At 38.9% G+C, this 21,124-nt stretch overlaps 2 protein-coding genes across 2 annotated transcripts in view; both read left to right on the plus strand.

Moving 5' to 3' along the window:
* Window positions 1–21,124, plus strand: part of MMP20 (matrix metallopeptidase 20) — a 50,986-nt gene that overhangs the window by 20,099 nt on the left and 9,763 nt on the right. Inside the window, 2 exon segments of the mRNA XM_061203697.1 lie at window positions 15,423–15,548; window positions 16,529–16,684. Of these exon segments, the coding sequence (XP_061059680.1) occupies window positions 15,423–15,548; window positions 16,529–16,684 (282 nt within the window).
* On the plus strand, window positions 12,205–13,609 carry LOC133099155 (heterogeneous nuclear ribonucleoprotein K-like). Its single transcript, XM_061202639.1, is given in 2 exon segments — window positions 12,205–12,944; window positions 12,946–13,609. Coding segments are annotated over 2 exon segments (1,404 nt in total).

Raw genomic sequence — 21,124 nt, forward strand, 5'->3', positions numbered from 1 at the left:
TTGTATGTGGAATAGTTGTTGGGGTAATCTTGTTGGAAGTAAAAAATCTAGTGAAAATGCTTCTGATTAAAAGATGTTTAATAGAATCGATTAGGAGAGGATTATTTTCATTCATTAGAGTTAGTGTTGAAAAATGAGGTTGTGCTAGACAGGTGAAGAAAATAATTTGAACGCTATAGGCAACTGCTAGGGAAGTAGCAACGAGAGTAAATAATAGGGCTCAGGCATTGGTATACAGTGTGTTAGCAGTTTGATAATTAAGGCTTTGGAGTAAAAGCCTGTAAGGCAAGGCCTACCTGTGAGCTCTAGGCTTCTGTTAATAAGTGAGGTTGAAGTAAAGGGTAAAGCTCTAAATAAGCTGCCTATTTTTCAGGTGTCTCGTTCAGTAAGTTATGAATAATAGACCCAGAGCATATAAACAACATGGAATTTAAAAATACACGTGTGCAGATGTGAAGGATGCTAAGTATGGTTGGGTAATACCAATGGTAACTATTAGGCCTAACTGGCTTGAAGTAGAGAAGACAACAGTCTGCTTAATGTCATTTTGCTGTGAATAATTAGTGTGGTGATAGCACCTAGACAGAGTGTCAGTGTTTTGAATAGTTTTATTATTTTCTATCAATGGTAAAAGCAAATTAGTAAAAAGACACCTGTTTCAGCTCTTGTGCTTGAATGATGCTGAGGCTGTTGCTGGGCTTCCTGTGGCTGAGGGAAGTCGTGGGCGAAGCCAAGTTGGGCCGATTCACCAGCCACAGCTGGAAGCCCCATTAGTAGAAGCAGATAACGACCAAGGTTAAGCATGAAGATTTGTTGGAAATCTCATGAGTTTAAGTTAAATTGTTCCTTTTCTCCTCGTTCTGTGGCTTCTCAGGGAGCATAATTACTTCTCTCCTTGGACATAAAAGAGAAACATCCCAACTCTCACCTCCACTCCTCCCCTTACTGGGGACTGAATTCAACCACATCAGAATAGGCAGAGGTGGCTCAGGCCTATGCATGTGTGACATTTTTTATTCTTTTTTCTTCATTGGAAAAGTGGTCGTTGAGCTCATACAGAGTGTTAAAAACTGTTGTAGTGACTGGAGCTATAAAGATGGATCAATAGTCCCCTTGCTTTTGTACACTTCAGGGTTAGATGAGGGAGAGGGACATTCAAAAAGCGCTGCCATCTCGCTGTGTGCTCATGTGCGCATTTAGACAGAGAGAAAACGCTCTGGTGTCTCTTTTTATAAGAGCACTAATCCCATCAGTCCCACCCTCATGACCTCATCAAACCCTAATTACCTCCCACTGGTCCCATCCAAATACCATCACACCATCACATTGGGGGTTGGGATGAATTATGGGGAGACACAAACATTCAGCTCATAACACAGAGTAATCACATTGTTAAACATGTTATTGGATGTCCATCCAGACTTTTTCTCTGGGTAGAGATTTACTGTAAATATGGGAGGGAGACAGGGATGTCCACAAAAGTGGGATTTTGTAATGTGCTGGATGTGCTGATTTGTACATGTTTTCACTCAATAATATCTCATTTTTCCATGTCAATGAATTTTAATTTTCATCTTTATTTTATGTATGCATATATTATCCTAATATATAAATCTGTCCTAACTTATTTAACCAATCCCAAATTAATGAACATCTGGATTGTTTCTGATTTTTAAAAATTAGGAACAGCTTCAATAATGAATGGGCATCTGATTTTCAAAGACAAATGAGAGGAAAGCCCAGGAACTCAGGCTTTAGACTTAGGCTAAGTTGGTTTAAATCTGGCCATGCTTCTTACTGATCAGGTGACACTGGGCAAGTAATGTGCCAGACATGTAGCAAGCACTCAATAAAAGGCAGTTACTATATTTAGGAGTGGAAATCAAAAAACATGTACAACAGATTAGGGATTAGAAACAACCTGAGGTATTTTTAATTATTATCTTTTTTATTAAGCCTTATTGATTATTTACTTTATTTTTATTGTTTATAACCAAAAAGTAAACCAAAGGGGAATCGGTAAACATTGACCCAGGAGTGATAGGCAAGGCGCAGAGCAGGAAGCCTGGACACCGTGCAAGATGACGTCAGCTTCATCTGAGGGATAACCTTGTCAGACTCTGCTGCCCAGAAAAGTGCATGTAACACTTGTGCCCCAGTGCAGCACACAGCTTACTCTTTTGGTAATATCAATGTTTGTGATGGAGGCAAAGGAGACAGTGCAGTCAAAGATACTATGCCCTTTCATGCAATTATAATTATAAAAGCAAAAGAAAATTTTTTTAACCTTCTGTTTATCAAACTCTAAGCATTCAAAAGTTGCCATAAGTGAAGATAATACATCCTTTGACAAAATCTTGACTGTAAATACTGAGGGTGGTAACAGAATAGAAAGGGAGGCTTAGATATAAGGGACATTTAGAAAGGAGTGGTTAGGGAAGGGATTAAAGAAAGGGAACTTGTATCTGCTCAGCCATCACCTTGTCATCTTCTCCCATTTCTGATCTGATGAGCTATTGTGGTAGGGCAGGTAATACCAAAGGTCTAGGAGGAGCTAGAAAGAGCCAGGAGTGGTACCCTTTCAACACTGGAATTGCCACTGACCCAACTTGGGACTTTGAACCTCTCTTTCTCCGCTTTAAAATGAGGTGTTGTCTGATATTCATAGCGACTTCAGTGTGTCCAGTACTCACTATGCTAAGCTCTTTGTTATCAACTCCTTACAACACCCCTGTGAGGTATGGATTATTATTCCTTTTTTATTAGACATAGAAAAGATAACTGGTTCAAGCTCACGTCGCTAGTGAGGGGTGGAGCTGGGGCCCACACCCACACTGTCCTCTGCCAGAGCCCATGCTCCTAACCTCCCTGCCTAACCACCTCCTAAGGTGCTGTCCAGAGCTAGAATCCCATGGCTCTGATCTCCTACCAGCTGTCACCAAAAGTCCCCAAGTGCTTGCTAAGCCTGGAAAAAGAACAAAGAATTCTTTCAAGCCACAGCCATCATGGCAACCTTGGGGCCATGATGAAAGAGTTCCCAGTCTGTTCTCTCCCACCTGCCAGCCTGGAATTCCCCATCACCAACAATAACCTGTTGATGAGACATTTCAGGCTGTGGATGTAATAACCACACAGTTTGTTTCCAAAGCAAGATGGAATGCAGTGCCTTTTAAAGTCACCGTGAGATTGTTACATATTCTACGCAGTGTATAAAGGTACATTGGTACATTCAAATGTTCTGTTGGAAGAGAAATAAACTTCAGCTATAATAAGTTGAAAGTCATAAGTATATATGACTTTCATATATATATAAATATATGTATATATTTAATTCATATAGATTTCTCTTTATAATAGATGACAAAATATTAAAGTTATCCCAGATGTCCTCGAGATGACTGGAACTCCAGTCATACCCAAATGATATTTGCATCTCTCTGATTATTCTGGGTTTTACATGATATAATTTTAACGATAAAATCAAGAATATCACAATCAGCTATAGACCTTAGAAGAATAATAGCATTTTACATATAGAATAAGCATAAAGGTTGATCATGTCCTAATCCTTCATTTTGGAGATAAGAAAGCTAGGCCCGGGTCTCTCAGCCCAGCAGACCCTCCACTGCAACCCGGGTCTGCTGACTCATGATGCTGAGTCTATCCTATCACTCACATAGATAACCTCTGACTGTGCAATGGAACTACGAAGAGAACGCTGAATTTTGACTTGAATGAATGAATGCTTTTTGACTGGAATGCATTTGGAGTGAGTAGGAAAAGCACTTTGGGGTGGCTCCTGTGCTCCTGGGCCCTTGGCCCGCGGGTTGGATAAAGAGCCACAACCTTTACCCGACCTGCAAGGGAAAGAAGGAGGAGGTCCTAGACTATCCAGGTTTCCCAAAAATGTTTGCTAGGCTTCTCCACATTCTGTTTTATTCTCAAAATAGGATTCTTTATTTAAAAACATCTGTCAATCACTAATTGTCACATTTGAAAGACGTTATGTATAGTAGATTCGAATGGAAAGAAAAATATGGTTAAGGGTCATGCAAGTAGGGATTGAAGAGAAGGGCGAATGTAAGAGGCATCCTGAAGGAGTCACCAGCAGGACTTGGACACTGATTTGGTGAGAACAATGGAAAAGGAAGCAGCATGGCCCACATAGATAGGAAAATCCAAAAGACTTATTGGACAAATGAAGAAAAACTCAATTTTAGATGTGTCGAATTTAAGGTGATGACAATTCTAGTGGGGTTTTATAGAAATAAGCCAGTGCTCAGGGGAGAGATCACAGTTGAAGGCTTCATAGGTTATAGAATCTCCCACATGGAGGAGGCACTGAAAGATTTGAAAATAAACTCTAATAATTATAATAACAATAGCTGACATTTTATGATCATTTACAATGTGCTGTGTGTTCTGCTAAGCATTTTATAGACTTCTGCTCATTTAATCCCCACTGTTCTTTTTCCCAGCTAGAATTTTTAACCTAGGTCTACTTGACTTCAGAGACAGAATCCCTATAATGGAGCCCCAGATAAACCAGGGAAAAGAGAATTATCTTTTTTATAAGTGATCAACAGTGGACAATGCTGCTGAGGTCACCAGACTGAGGACTGAAGAACAGGACTGACTGGCCAGGATGATGAAGGGATGTAGTTTTAGCAGCGTAGTAAGGAACGAACCCAGATCCCGAGGAGTGAAAAGGCAAATGGTGGGGAGCAAAGGGTAATGGTAGATGTAGGTCATTCATTTGAGAATCTTGTTAATAACAAAGAGTTAAGATAATAGCTGGAAGAGGCAGCAGGGTCAAATGAGGATTTTTTTCAAGATGAGAAATACCTGGGCGCATTTGAAGACATGAAAAGGAGCCAATGAAGAAAAAGAAATGCAAAGCACTTTGGGAAGGAGGGACAATAAAATCAGTAACCTCTGCTATTAGATAGCACCATTGGAACCTAGCATTTCCCAGGGTTCCGTGGGCTTGAGGAAAGCCTGCATAACTAAAGAGGAAGTCTTCCTCCTTCAGTTTCCCTGGAAATCTTTCTTTTCTGGCTATAAGGTTGCATCACTGAAAGTCAACACAAGGCATTGTATTTACTTAGAGTGATTCTCTGTTATGTACTACAAATTCAGACAAAGAGGCAGAAGGTGTACTAAGATTGCTGATTCATTGCCATTTCTTCTGAACACCCTCCTTCTGACTAAGGATGAGGTCCTTTACATCTTCACAGGTTACGGCTTATAAATATGGATCTCCGTAGGCTCCTCAGATGGATATAAACACTTAATTTAAGGACACTGTGCACAGCTTTGGCTATTTTAACCACTGTCTACATGTGGGTTTTTAATTTTATAAGCTCTGTTTCTCTTGGGTTCAGTGAGATGGATGATGCATGTCTGATTTTTGGCCTCTGAAACATCTTGATATAAACAGCCCTGGTTAGTGAGCTCCCCTCAAATGAATGGCTCCTTGGCCAATGATGTGACTGTACTTCAAATTTTCCAGTGACAAAATTTTATATCAGCGAGACAAATTTAGAAGGAAACTTAGCTCTACTGATAAACTCTAAGTTTTACATAATTAATAAATTTGTAGAGTGAAAACATGTCTCTTTAAAGTATTTACAAATAATTGTAAGAGTAGCCCAGAGTTTATAAAATGCTTTAATATGCATTGTCTCAATTGATCCTTTGAAATATTAGCACAGGTTTATTATTATTATCATTCTTTTTTGACAGAAAGAAACTGACTCCCAGAAAAATTAAGTGACTCACACAAGGTCACACATCCAATAATAAAACAAGGTCTCCAGCACCCCTTTCTTCTTTCACTGCACCACAGTGTCCAGTCTCAGGGGAGAGAAGCATCAGTTCAACTGAGAGCATCAAAACAATAAAAAGAAGAAAGACACCTATTCCCCTGAAACTAGGGAACAGGGTGACAGAGAAGAAGAGAGTCAAGGAGAGTAAGGGGTGAAGACAGTAGAACATGAAAGCACCCATCAGCTCCTGCTGGATTACCTTAACAGTCAGCAAAGAAGAGGTGAAGGTCTCCCCTGAAAATGAAAGACTGAGAGGATCAGTTTAGGCAGATGGGGAGTGAAGACAGTGGGGTAAAACAAAAAAAGAAAAGTTCAACAAATATGAATCAAGTCCCAGATGTGCCAGGCACTTGCTAAGCCTGAGAATACATAGATGAATAATACATGACCTTGCCCCAAGGAGCTCACAGGACTGGCAAAGAGGTTCAAGAATGTTACCAGTGACTTCATCTCAAACTTGATGATTTAATTGCTGTTCTTTAGTAAAAGAGAATGAAAATTTCAGAGAATATGAAAACTGATGATTAGATGAGTTCCACACAACCCTCTGACACCCATTTATCTAGCCAACAGATATTTATTGAGCCCCGACTATCTGCCAGGCATGGCAGTGGCTCCTGGCTACACAAAGATAAACAGTGCAGTTAAATATTTATCAGCAGGTCTATAATATCAATAAACTCCATTGTTTTGCCCTCCTTATCAAAGAGCAGATTACAGACTGTTGATATGATCTGTTTATTTTCATTACCAGTTCCAATACATCCTGCAGCTGTTTTTTTTTTTAATTGATGTATAGTTGATTTATAATGCTGTGTTAGTTTCAGGTGTACAGCAAAGTGATCAGTTATACACACATGTATATCAATTCTTTTTCAGATTCTTTTCTCTTATAGGTTATTACAAAAATTTGAGTATAGCTCCCTGTGCTATACAGTAGGTCCTTGTTGGTTATCTGTTTTATATATAGTAGTGTGTATATGTTAATCCAAAACTCTTAATTTATCCCTCCTCACCTTCCCCTTTGATAACCATAAGTTTGTTTTCTGTGTCTGTGGGTCTATTTCTATTTTGTATATAAGTTCATTTGTATCATTTTTTTTTAGATTCCACATATAAACGATATCATATGATATTTGTCTTTATCTGTCTGGCTTACTTCACTTAGTGTGATAATCTCTGGGTTCATCCATGTTGCTGCAAATGGCATTATTTCATTCTTTTTTATGGCTGGGTAATATTCCATTGTGTATGTATACAACATCTCCTTTATCCATTCATCTGTCCATGGACATTTACACTGCTTCCGTGTCTTGGCTATTGAAAACAGTGCTGCAATGAACACTGGGTGCATGTATCATTTCAAATCATGGATTTCTCCAGATATATGCCCAGGAGTGGGATTGCAGGATCACACGTAGTTCCATTTTTAGTATTTTAAGGAACCTCCATACTATTCTCCATAGTGGCTGTACCAGTTTATATTCCCACCAGCAGAGTAGGAGGGTTCCTTTTCTCAAAACCTTCTCCAGCATTTATTATTTGTAGACTTTTTGATGATGGCCATTCTGACCAGTGTGAGGTGATACCACATTGTAGTTTTGATTTACATTTCTCTAATTATTAGCAAAGTTGAGCATCTTTTCATTTGTCTTTTGGCCATCTATATGTCTTCTTTGGAGAAATGTCTATTTAGATCTTCTGCCCATTTTTTGATTGGGTTGTTTTTTTCATATTGAAATACTTGTATATTTTGGAGGTTAATCCCTTGTCAGTCACATCACTTGCAAATATTTTCTCCCATTCCGTAGGTTGTCTTTTCATTTTGTTTATGGTTTTCTTTGCTGTGCAAAAGCTTTTAAGTTTAATTAGGTCCCATATGTTTATTTTTGTCTTTATTTCTGTTACTCTAGGAGATGTATACAAAAAGATATTGCTGCAATTTATGTCAAAGAGTGTTCTGCCTATGATTTCCTCTAAGAGTTTTATAGTATCTAGTCTTACATTTAGGTCTTTAATCCATTTTGAGTTTATTTTTGTGTATGGTGTTAGAGAATGTTCTAATTTCATTCTTTTACATGTAGCTGTCCAGTTTTCCCAGCATCACTTATTGAAGAGACTGTCTTTTCTCCATTGTATATTCTTGCCTCCTTTATCAAAGATAAGGTGACCATAGGTGCATGGGTTTATTTCTGGGCTTTCTATCCTGTTCCATTGATCTATATTTCTGCTTTGGTAACAGTACCATTACTGTAGCTTTGTAGTATAGTCTGAAGTCAGGGAGTCTGATTCCTCCAGTTCTGTTTTTCTTTCTCAAGATTGCTTTGGCTATTTGGGTCTTTTGTGTTTCCATACAAATTTAAAAATTCTTTTGTTCTGGGCTTCCCTGGTGGCCCGGTGGTTGAGGGCCCGCCTGCCAGTGCAGGGGACGTGGGTTCGAGCCCTGGTCTGGGGGGATCCCACATGCCGCGGAGCAGCTAAGCCTGTGTGCCACAACTGCTGAGGTCCGCACACCTAGGCCCCGTGCTCTGCGGCAGGAGAGGCCACTGCAGTGAGAAGCCCGCACACCGCAACGAAGACACAACACAGCCAAAAATAAATAGATAAATTTATAATAAAAAAAAAAATTCTTTTGTTCTAGTTCTATGAAAAATTCCATGATAATTTGATAAGAATTGCATTGAATCTGTAGATTGGGTATTATAGTCATTTTGACAATATTGATTCTTCCAATCCAAGAACATGGTATATCTTTCCATCTGTCTGTATCATCTTTGATTTTTTTCATCTGTGTCTTACAGTTTTTGGAGTACAAGTCTTTGCCTCCTTAAGTAGGTTTATTCCTAGGTATTTTATTTTTTTTGATGTGATGGTAAATGGGAGTGTTTCCTTAATTGCTCTTCCTGAGGTTTTGTTGTTAGTGTATAGGAATACAAGAGATTTCTGTGTATTAATTTTGTATCCTGCAACTTTACCAAATTCATTGATGAGCTCTAATAGTTTTCTGGTAGTGTCTTTAGGATTTTCTATGTATAGTATCATGTCATCTGCAAACAGTGACCGTTTTACTTCCTTTCCAATTTGGATTCCTTTTATTTCTTTTTCTTCTCTGATTGCCGTGGCTAGGACTTCCAAAACTATGTTAAATAAAAGTGGCAAGAATGGGCATCCTTGTGTTGTTCCTGATCTTAGGGGAAATGCTTTCAGCTTTTCACTGTTGAGTATGATGTTATTAGCTGTGGGTTTGTCATATAAGACCTTTATTATGTTGAGGTTCCCTCTATGCCCACTTTCTGGAGCATTTTTATCATAAATGGATGTCAAATTTTATCAAAAGCTTTTTCTGCATCTGTTGATCATATGATTTTTATTCTTCAATTTGTTAATGTGGTGTATCACACTGATCTGCAGATATTAAAAAATCCTTGCACCCCTGGGATAAATCCCACTTTATCATGGTATATGATCCTTTGAATGTATTGTTGGATTCGGTTTGCTAGTATTTTGTTGAGGATTTTTGCATCTATGTTAATCAATGATATTAGTCTATAATTTTCTTTTTTGTGTGGTATCTTTTACTCATTTTGGTATCAGGGTGATTGTGGCCTCATAGAATGAGTTCAGAAGTGTTCCTTCCTCTGCAATTATTTAGAATAGTTTCAGGATAGGTGTTAACTCTTCTCTAAATGTTTGGTAGAATTCACCTGTGAAGTCATTCACCTGTGATCCTGGACTTCTATTTGTTGAGAGTTTTTAAATCACAGATTCAATTTCAGTACTTGTGATTGATCTGTTCATATTTTCTATTTCTTCCTGGTTCAGCCTTGGGAGATTGTACCCTTCTAAGAATTTGTCCATTTCTTCTAGGTTGTCCATTTTATCAGCATATAGTTGCTTGTCTCTCATGATCCTTTATATTTCTGTGGTGTCAGTTGTAACGTCTCCTTTTTCATTTCTAATTTTATTGATTTGGGCCCTCTCCCTTTTTTTTCTTGATGAGTCTGGCTAAAGGGTTATCAATTTTGTTTATCTTTTCAAAGAACAAGCTTTTAGTTTCATTGATCTTTGCTATTGTTTTCTTCCCTTCTATTTCATTTATTCCTGCTCTGATCTTAATGATTTCTTTCCTTCTACTAACTTTGGGCTTTGTTTGTTCTTCTTTCTATAGTTGCTTTAGGTGTAAGGTTAGGTTGTTTATTTGAGATTTTTCTCATTTCCTGAGTTAAGCTTGTATCACTATAAACCTCCCTCTTAGAACTGCTTTTGCTGAGTCCCACAGGGTTTGGATCATCATGTTTTCATTTTCATTTGTCTCTAGGTATTTTTTGATTTCCTCTTTGATTTCTTCAGTGATCCATTGGTTGTTTAGTAGCATATTGTTTAGCCTCCAGGTGTTTGTGTTTTTTTAGTTGATTTCTAATCTCCTAGCATTGTGGTAGGAAAAGATGCTTGATATGATTTCAATTTTCTTAAATTTACTGAGGCTTGCTTTGTGGCCCAGCATGTGATGTGTTCTGGAGAGTGTTCCATGTGCACTGGAAAAGAATGTGTATTCTGATGCTTTTGGATGGCATGCTCTATAAATATCAGTTAAGTTAATCTGTCATTAATGTGTCATTTAAGGCCTGTGTTTCATTATGGGTTTCTGTCTGGATGATCTGTCCATTGACGTAAATGGGGCATTAAAGTCCCCCACTATTATTGTGTTATTGTCAATTTCTCCTTTTATGTCTGTTAACATTTGCCTTATATATTGAGGTGCTCCCATGTTGGGTTCATATATATTTACAGTTGTTATATCTTCTTCTTGGATTGATCCCTTGATCATTACATAGTGTCTTCTTTGTCTCTTGTAACAGTCTTTATTTTAAAGTCTATTTTGTCTCATATGAGTACTGCTACTCCAGCTTTCTTTTGATTTCCATTTGCGTAGAATACCTTTTTACATTCCCCTTCAGCTGTTCCTTTCCAACAGTTTTATAGATTTTCATTTTGCTTATATTTTAAATCCATTTACAGCTGTATTAGGAGGTTACTTGCTATACATTTTTTGTCAATTTTAATTTATTAATTATTGTAATCTATAGCTCTAAGTTTGTAAATCCTCTGAATATGTGTTCTATTGCTTTATTACCCAGCAGACATAATTTTTCTTCATTAATGTACTGAAATTTTTCATGAGTACAGATTCTTTTGGAATTTGTGATACTTTACACAAGTATCACATATAGGTAGTGTTTATTACTACCTTATACATACAGTGTATACATTATAATATGTCATAAGTGTTTTAACTAAGGTTTATTAACTTTGGCACTTACTGATATTTTGAGCCAGACAAGTCTTTGTCATGTTGGGGTGTCCTGTGCATTGTAGGATGTAAACTAAGATGTCATCCCTTGTCTTCGCTACACTCCAGTACCATTGCTCCCCCTGCCCACTTTTCTCATTTCTTCGTCCCCACTATTATAATTGCCTGAAAGGCACGTTTTGTGCCTTAGTGAGAATCTAGCACAGTGACTTGAGCAGAGTTAGCATTTCAGAAGTATGTATTAAATTGAATTAATTGGAAAACACTTGTTTTTTGGATTCTTCATCAGGTTCCCAGTTAATCCATTGTTTTGTCCTCCTTATCAAAGATGAGATTATGGACTGTTGACATGATCTCTTTTTCTATTTTCATTACCTGATTCTTCTGGATACCCAAACCTGTGCTCTTTCTGTGATGGTGAAGAGAAGGGAGAGGGGGAAAGCAGTCCCTCTGGCCTTCAGCAAAGGCTAGGTCTCATTGGGTAAGGGGTCAAGTTATAAACAGAGAAAAACCAGAGGTCACAGGCTGAGAAGGAGCAAGTAGATTAGTTAGGGCATGTGATGAAAATCAACATAGCTCTAGTCTAATCGGCTCTGTTTGCCCCTAACCACTGCTGACATTTGGGCCCATCAGCTTTTCTGGGTCTCAGTTTTCCATCTGTTAATACATATGGTCTAGATAAGGCCGTGATGTGTAGAGCTTGGGGAGAGGAAGTGTACCCTCAATGGCCTCCTGCCACACTGAGTATTGTCTATGGTAGATGCCCAAATAATAATTTTAAAAATGGACAATATCCAGCCAAGTGGCACTTTACAGTTTATAATGCACTTTCATATGCTTTATCTCAATTGATCCTCATAAGGATCTCAGGAGATAGGCCAGTTATTATTATTTGCATTTACGAGATTATGAAGCAGGGCTGAGGCGGCACGGCGGCATAGGGACGGTAGCCTTGCCCAGCTACTGTAGCACTAGGGTGTCAGTTGGTCCCGCCCAGAACACTTCAGTTCCGCCCTGCAAGGATATATTTAATAATAGATTGGTGTGACTCTTTAATACAAGAAAATGGAAACTGAACAGCCAGAGGAAACCTTTCTCAACTCCGAAACCAATGGCAAATTTGGTAAACGCCCTGCTGAAGATATGGAAGAGGAACAAGCTTTTAAAAGATCTAGAAGCACTGATGAGATGGTTGAATTATGCATTCTGCTTCAGAGCAAGAATGCTGGGGCAGTGATTGGAAAAGGAGGCAAGAATATTAAGGTTCTCCGTACAGACTACAATGCCAGTGTTTCAGTCCCAGACAGCAGTGGCCCCGAGCACATATTGAGTATCAGTGCTGACATTGAAACAATTGGAGAAATTCTGAAGAAAATCATCCCTACCTTAGAAGAGGGCCTGCAGTTGCCATCACCCACTGCAACCAGCCAGCTCCCGCTGGAATCTGATGCTGTGGAATGCTTAAATTACCAACACCATAAAGGAAGCGACTTTGACTGTGAGTTAAGACTGTTGATTCATCAGAGTCTGGCTGGAGGAATTATTGGGGTCAAAAGTGCTAAAATCAAAGAACTTCGAGAGAACACTCAGACAACAATCAAGCTTTTCCAGGAATGTTGTCCTCAATCCACTGACAGAGTCGTTCTTATTGGAGGAAAACCTGATAGGGTTGTAGAGTGCATAAAGATCATCCTTGATCTTATATCAGAGTCTCCCATCAAAGGACGTGCTCAGCCTTATGATCCCAATTTTTACGATGAAACCTATGATTATGGTGGTTTTACAATGATGTTCAACAACCGCCAGATGTCCCGTGGGATTTCCCATGTGGGGAAGAGGTGGTTTTGACAGAATGCCTCCTGGTTGGAGTGGGCGTCCCATGCCTCCATCCAGAAGAGATTATGATGATATGAGCTCTCGTTGAGGACCTCCTCCACCTCCTCCTGGACGAGGTGGCTGGGGTGATAGCAGAGCTCGGAATCTTCCTCTTCCTCCACCACCACCACCTAGAGGAGGAGATCTAATGGCCTATGACAGAAGAGGAAGACCTGGAGACCATTATGATGGCATGGTTGGTTTCAGTGCTGATGAAACCTGGGACTCTGCAATAGATACATGGAGCCCATCAGAGTGGCAGATGACTTATGAACCAGAGGGTGGCTCTGGATATGATTATTCCTATGCAGGGGGTCATGGCTCATATGGTGATCTTGGTGGACCTATTATTACTACACAAGTAACTATTCCCAAAGATATAGTTGGATCTATGGCTGGATCTATTATTGGCAAAAGTGGTCAGTGGATTAAACAAGTCCGTCAGGAGTCAGGAGCTTCGATCAAAATTGATGAGCCTTTAGAAGGGTCCGAAGATCAGATCATTACCATTATAGGAACACAGGACCAGATACAGAATGCACAATATTTGCTGCAGGCTAGTGTGAAGCAGTATGCAGATGCTGAAGGATTCTAATGCAAGATATTTTTTTCTTTTTTATAGTGTGAAGCAGTATTCTGGAAAGTTTATCTAAGACTAGTGAAGAACTGAAGGAGTCCTGCATCTTTTTTTTTTTATCTGCTTCTGTTTAAAAAGCCAACATTCCTCTGCTTCATAGGTGTTCTGCATTTGAGATGCAGTGAAACCTTTGCTGTTCACCAGATGTAATGTTTTAGTTCCTTACAAACAGGGGTGGGGGGTGGGGGAGGGTGTGCAGAAACTAACATTGAAATTTTGAAACAGCAGCAGAGTGAGTGAATTTTAATTTTTGTTCATTGTTGGTGGTTTAAAAAATAATCCACCCATGTAATTATTGTGAACACTTTGCTTTGTGGTCACTGTAACATTTGGGGGGGAGGGACAGGGAGGAAAAGTAACAATAGTCCATATGTCCCTGGCATCTATTCAGAGCAGTGTGCAGAATGTAATACTCTTTTGTAAGAAACATTTTATGATTTTTAAAATAAATTTAGTGAACCTAAAAAAAATTTTTTAAAAAAAGAGATTATGAAACAGGCTTGGAAATACCGGTCAGCATTGGAATTGCAACTCCAGCTTACAGCCTTCTAAAACATGATGTGCTTTTCCTTTTGCCTCTTGATGTTGCTTAGGAACATGAAGCATTTCTCTCTCTCAATACAGCTCTCCTTTAGATTTTGTCATCAGCTTAAAGTGCCTCACCTGGATGGCTTCACCAGCCCCCTAAATGGAATGACACATCCCTCCTGTGGGATACACTCTATGTTCTCAGAGCATCATGAGCTTGACTTTTCATTGCATGAATTGCTCTCAATTATAATTGTCTAATCACTTATCTGCCTCTACTACTAGATTATAGCTTCTTGAGGGCAGAGCCTGAGTCTTATTCAGTGTTTCATCCTTGATGTCTACCTCAGTGCCTGCTGATAGGTGCTCCATAAATATTTGTTAAATTAACTAAAACTGAACATAAGATTTGAGGAGTGCCTAAACTTACTACATGGAAAATTAAATGTCAGAACTTTACTACAATTTCCCTGTCTGCAAATAATTTTATGTGTTGATTCTAGCTTCTGTGGAGTCAAGTAAACTATTAGTATTTTATAAGAATTATTTTCATCTCCAAAATTCAAAGTGGACTTCATTTACATTGAAGGTTTCAGCCCAGTACCCTCTTGTATACTCCCACAATTTTATGTAAATAATACTGGATAAATGGGTGGTTGAGTTGATAAATCTTAAGTTAATGTGTGTGTACCAGAGTTTCTCTGAAGTAGCCATTAGGTCCAAAGATATAAACATTTTCAATAGATAAGTACATAGGCAACATCATTTATAATTGTTAATGTTTTTGCTGTTTTTACAGGAAATAGCCTCTTCCAACCACAAAAGTTTGGCTCATTTATATAATATCCATAAAATGCACCTGGATGGTATTTATCTTTATGAGATTTTAATTTTTAAAAGATCAGAAGAGGAAAGGGAAATTTGTAGCAAATGATACTTGGAATAGGAAGGTGCACAGCTTAAGTGTATAAATTATTGATGCCAACCCTTGCTATCCTTTCATGTTTTGAACATCCTTAAATAAATGAAGGAAAGAGGATTACAGAGATGCTAAAAGAATGATAAGGGAGAAGAAACTGTTTACTAAAGTCAAAAAATTATGTTCTCCTTAAAAACAAGGCAAGAGCAAGAGGCATTTAGAAATGGCCTCTGAAGTGTGGTTTGCAGTATATTTCAGCCCAGGTTCAATTGAAGATCTAAGACGTCAACCCTTGACCTTGATTTCTTTTCCATTGCCCAATAGGATTTTCTGGCGTCGGCAGGTTCACTTGATGTCAGGGATCCGGCCCAGCTCCTTCCCCCAGCTTATGTCCAATGTGGATGCAGCTTATGAAGTGGCTGAGAGGGGCACAGCTTACTTCTTTAAAGGTACCCTAAAGAACCCTCAAAGAAAGAAGTGGCAGGGTACAGTGCCTGGTGTGTTTGGAACACCTAGTACTGTCAGCATTTGTTAGCTATCACAGAGCATGTTCTAGTCACTCCTCCTCAGATTGGGGATGAAAAACCCCTCTACTGTACTGTGACAACGACAGGAGTGACAGTGACCATCAAACTCTCCTCAGAGCCAAAGATGTCGTCTAGTGAGGCACTGTGATAAGTGACAGTGTCCAGGGAGGTAGAAACCTAGTCCCTGTCCCCTGGACCTCTGCTCTGAGTGACATGGTATACTCTACTGAGAGCCTCTAATTCACAAAAATCAGCATGGAACCCTCAGGAGAACAATACAAGCAGCTGGGAGTGGAGAGATGCCTGCAACTTCAGGAAGTGGACACACATAATATGTCTCTGGCTCCAGACCTTTACTATTTGAGTGACTTCGGGAAGTTATCTAACTGCTCTCCGTCTTCATTTCTTTCTGTGCAAAATAATTATAAGAATAACAACCTTGAAGATATGACAATGGCTAGCCAATGGAAGTTGTCCAATAAATGGTAACTATCAGTTTTAACTTGTATTTTCTTGATGCTGAGGGCTCAGGGTAGAAGGTTAGTGCCAATTTAAGCAAGAATCAGCTTTTGTGAGTTGCTTGCCCCTTGTCTCTCATACATATATGAGACTAAAATGAAATTATACAGATGAAAGGTATCTTGAAAAAATTGAATGTGTTCAATTTAAAACATAACTGTATCAATATTATTGCTTTCTTAAGGCATCACTAGGGATTTTGCCTCCAGAGCAAGTTTTAAGTCTTTTACTGAATTGAATAGAGGCTTTTATCTCCTACTAGGTTTTAGCCATGGTAAATATCTGATAAACTAGCCCTATTTGTGATCCTGCATAGAAATCCTCATGAGTGAAGAGCATCACTAAATGGTACAGAGTTTGTGTAAATTTTAATTTCTGTTTCCAACCCCACTACTGGATAACAAGAGGATTCCAAATGCAAGGTACTCCTCAGACTATTTATGACTTTGGGTTCCCAAGATACGTGCAGCGAATAGATGCTGCCATCTATCTCAAGGATGCACAGAAGACCCTTTTCTTTGTGGGAGATGAATACTACAGGTATGGCTTTTCTCCTTTTGATTGTCCAGATGTATTCAGTGAGAAGGAAAAATCCTTTTGCAGAAAAGAATGCAAGGCAAGTTTGCTATAGGCCCATCGACTCTTCTCAGCCACTGGGGTGTCATTTACTGATGGTTGATACTGTCTTCAAGATACTGAACCATCCAAATAAGTGAAACTTTCATTCAATAATCCCATTGTTTGGTCTTTAGCACATGAATCATCCAAAGCTTTCAAATCACTCATTAACTGGACCCCCAGTGGCCTAAAAGAGTGGATGTAGCACTCCCAGTATATAATTACCCACTGAGAATGCCTGAAAGAAGAACTGATTCCCTCTTGAGTATCTATGCATTCCAGCATACTCTGTGATTTTGTGCAAAATGAATGTGGTCATGACTATGGGGCTCTTTGAAGGAAATTTTTGCTGAAAGGCAAAGACCTTATTGCTAAGTCCTTTAACCCAGAACATGAAGATTCTTCTTATCCAAGGAGGATTACATATCATTTCCATGCCCGTCTTGCAGGAGGTTATTGTAAGCAGATCCAATCACTGCACACAGGGTCACACCCCATCTCTCCTGCCTCATCTTACCACTTTAATTGACTCATGTTAGAGAACTGAGTGCAACTCTTTGTCAAGCGCTGCCTCTGCACCTTCTTTATTCACAGTTCTCACTTTAGCATTGCTTGTTTTTCTGAACTATAAGAAAGAAACCAAAACAGACTCTAAACTGGTGACTGTGCTAAACGCTTTAGGTCCCTGTTAAGGTCTGGTTGGCAGAGGACCCAACTTTGGTCCAAGGGTTTTCATTCCATTTTCTATTATCTAGTTTTAATAACCATTTCTGTGGCATAAAATAAATTTATAAATAAATATCTGTCATCTTCCTCAATTTAGAGCTGAGAAAGTAATATAACTGAAGCACAGATATACTTCATGAAAAGAAAAATTTATTTCATAAAAATGAATGTCAAAATGTGGACCCTGCTGACTTTTCTGGACCACTGAGAGCCCTTGTAGCATTGCTCAAAGTATCACGTGCTGTCATGAGTTGTCACTTCCAGTCCAATGTTTAAACCACTAAGCCAGCTAATTTTCTTTCAGAACTTCCTTTATGAAATAGTAATAGTTATTCCCTTATTAAGTCCCTAATATCTGCTGGGCATATTCTCCAAAGTCTTTCTTTAAGGTAAGGTGGCTGTAATCACCGTGTTGACATACAGGAAGATAGATATTGAGAAATCCAACTCCCATTTTAGGTTTTCAGAGAATGGCATCCAGAGATGCGTGTATGAGCAGGTGTGTGAGAGTATGAGTTATGATTATTCGGTTATTTGTCAAAGCCTGTTCATAGCCCGATTCTCCTTGGGGGGATTATCCACTCTCTTATTATTTCTATTCTCCATTCATCGCCTGGTCTTTGGACTAATCTACCACCCACCAGCACCCGCAGTAAAGCATGGACCTCCAACCAGGAAGGACTGAGGCTTAACAGCTAACACAAGGGGCCTGGTGAGAGGTTTTTAATTCTCCATAAATTTAGGGATGGGGAGGGGAGGGTCCCTGATTTTAACGATGCCTTATCCCCCTGAGGAAATAACTTTGAACCTTTCCAGCTGAACCTCTGTGAGTGTCTATTAAGGAAAAGTCTTTAGTAATCTAGATAAAACAGATTCATTAAAAAGTTGGCCTAGGGCACTAATGCAAATATTAAAGAGCTCTTTTTGCTGGAAAGGAAAAGAAACTGCAGTAGGCACTTTTGATATTAACCTCCCCAGGTTATTGAGAGTATTAAGTGATATAATGCATGTAGATACCTAGCACAGTGCCTGGCATATAGTAGGTGCTCAAAAAGAGTGACTGTTCAGTAATAGTAGGAACTTATATGGTAATTAGCAAATAATTGCTTTAAAAGTTGTGATAATTAACAAATGATTGCTTAAACTTCAGTATTCCTAAAACAGCAATCCAGTCAAAGAGCTGGTCAAAGGGGATTTCCTTTTTAAATACTGAAGGCCCCTGAAACTGCACTGAAATCTCTGCTTTTGGCAAGGCAGAGACAGTCATTTCAGCAATTGGAGTCTTCTACTTTATACTCTCCAACACAGACACTGGTTTACATACTAAGGAATAAGACAAATAACCTTGAAAAGGTTATTTTCAAATAACCTCAAAAGTTCAGGAAAAGCTAACATATCATCTTTATTAATAAATCCCCCTGAATTCCACACATTTCACACATGAGTATGACATCTTATTGTCTTGTAAAGCCCTATATTGGTTAGAAATTATGTTCAACTGCTAGTAAGAGAGACCCAGTAATAACTGTGGCTTAAACACATAAGGGTCTTTTTTTCTCATATATGTAAAATGTCTGAAGTTTATCAGATTTAGAGCTGGTAAGGTGGGTCCATGGCCATTAGGGACCCAAGTTCCTTCTGACATTTTGCTCTAGTATTAACAGGTAGCTTCCACTCTCATGGTTGCCACAGGATTCAAAGTGTCCAATGGCACCTCAGCCATTACATCCTATTCTAAATAGGAAGAAAGAGGACTGGAAGGAAAAAGCAAAGGAGGCAATGGAGTTCTATAGGTAAAGCACATGGACACACTCAAAAAATACAGAAGCCTCAAGTTACAGACCAATAATTTTACTATTGACACCCATTGACATTGTGTTAGGATTTATTTTCCTTAGTCATTCCTCAGGTTCTTCTTTGGTCCTCATGCTAGTTCAGTCTGTGACACAAATAATGTGCCAAGGGAAGAAAAGTCTCTGGATATGCAGGTTGTCAGGGAAATTCTCCATGAACCCCTAGGGCTGGGGACACATTTTAGTGAATGAAATGGCATGAGAAAACTACTGAAGAATTCCTCCACTGAGGTTTGAGTGTTGGCTTGGGACCAGGTTGATTCAGGCTGTAAGAGTAAGAACCCACATGTCAGTGTACTATTGATAGTAACTTACAGAGGAGCAACCCACAGAACTACAAAGTGAAATCCAAAAGGGGGTTCTGCCATGCTGATGCCGTCACATGCTACATTACCAAATGACATACTGGTTAAACTTTACTAACAAGGGCTACTTCCCCATACATTTGATTGCTTTCATTCCTTCCTTTTCTTTTCCTAGAAGGCCTCAATGATCCAGCCAGTTTTTTTCTTTACATTACTTCCACTACTTATGGTTAATTTCTCCCTATAGATGTTCTCCCTTGCCTACTAATACCAGAGCAGTGATTACACCAAGGAGTTTCTGAGAACTGGGGTGGGGGTGGGGGGGGACGGGGAGGTGCTATCAACTCCATCATTCTTTGACATGGTCAGTGTTTTCTAAATTTTGTGTAAAGTGACTTACAAATCTACAGGTTCCAGCCCTTTTCCACTCCTAAATCACTCTTTCTATATATATGGAGGCATGATTGATGCAAAATAAGATACAGTCTTCTAAATTCTTTCCTTCCTAGATACCCCAAGAATACTGGAACTGGATCTGTTTATTTAAGGATTTTATAGTTAGTCACCATAGAGAAATAAATAATAAGTAATAAAAATTTAAAAGATGGGTGGAGTTCAAAATCTTGGTTTTTTAATCTTATTTTTTTTAATGTATTGCCAAACTACCACATTCAACATACATATATTGGGCATGATTACATGTCAGGATCTGTATTAGGACCTTGACACATGAGAAGGCACAAAGTTTGCTGTTTATAAGAGTGTAGACAAGAGTAAGAGAGTGTTAATGTCAACTCTAACAGCAGTCATCTGGCAACCTGGATCACCTTTCTGTTTTAGTTTAATCATCTTCAAAATGGAGGCAGAAATAATATCTACTTCATTGAGTTGTGGAAATGAATGAGAAAAATGTGAAATGCCTGTCCTATAGTAAGTACTCAGTTCATATTGGGTGTTATTAATGCCCTCAACAAGTCTTACAGTTGAAGGTAAATGTATAGATAAGTAATTAAGAGCAATCCAGGTGCCACAAGTGGCCTCGTAAAAGACTGCACAGGGATCAGTGGGGCAAACAAAGAGGAAATGGCCAATTCTAGAAACTTGTCAAGAAAGAGTTCTTAGAGGAAGTAGTGACTGAGCTTCATCTTGAGAGTTGAGTAGGAGTTTCCCAAACAGGAGGGGCAGGGTGCTTCCAGGCAGAGAGAGCAGTTGAAGCAAAAGCACTGATGCATAAAAAAGCCTGTGTATAGGAGGAAAACCTCAAGCAGTTCAGTATGATTAGAACGTGGGCTAGAATGAGAAATTTGGCCCAAGGACGGAGATCATGGAGGGCCTATGCCTTTCTAGGGAGATCAGTGTTAATTTATAGAAAAGAGGGATATCTTTAAATGTCTTAAACAAGGAAGTAACCCATTAAGATTTGTGTTATTAAAATATCACTCTGGCAGCAGTGTGACTGGATTAGAGGGGGACAAGAC

The sequence above is a fragment of the Eubalaena glacialis genome, chromosome 10, assembly GCF_028564815.1.
Source record: "Eubalaena glacialis isolate mEubGla1 chromosome 10, mEubGla1.1.hap2.+ XY, whole genome shotgun sequence".
Taxonomy (NCBI): domain Eukaryota; kingdom Metazoa; phylum Chordata; class Mammalia; order Artiodactyla; family Balaenidae; genus Eubalaena; species Eubalaena glacialis.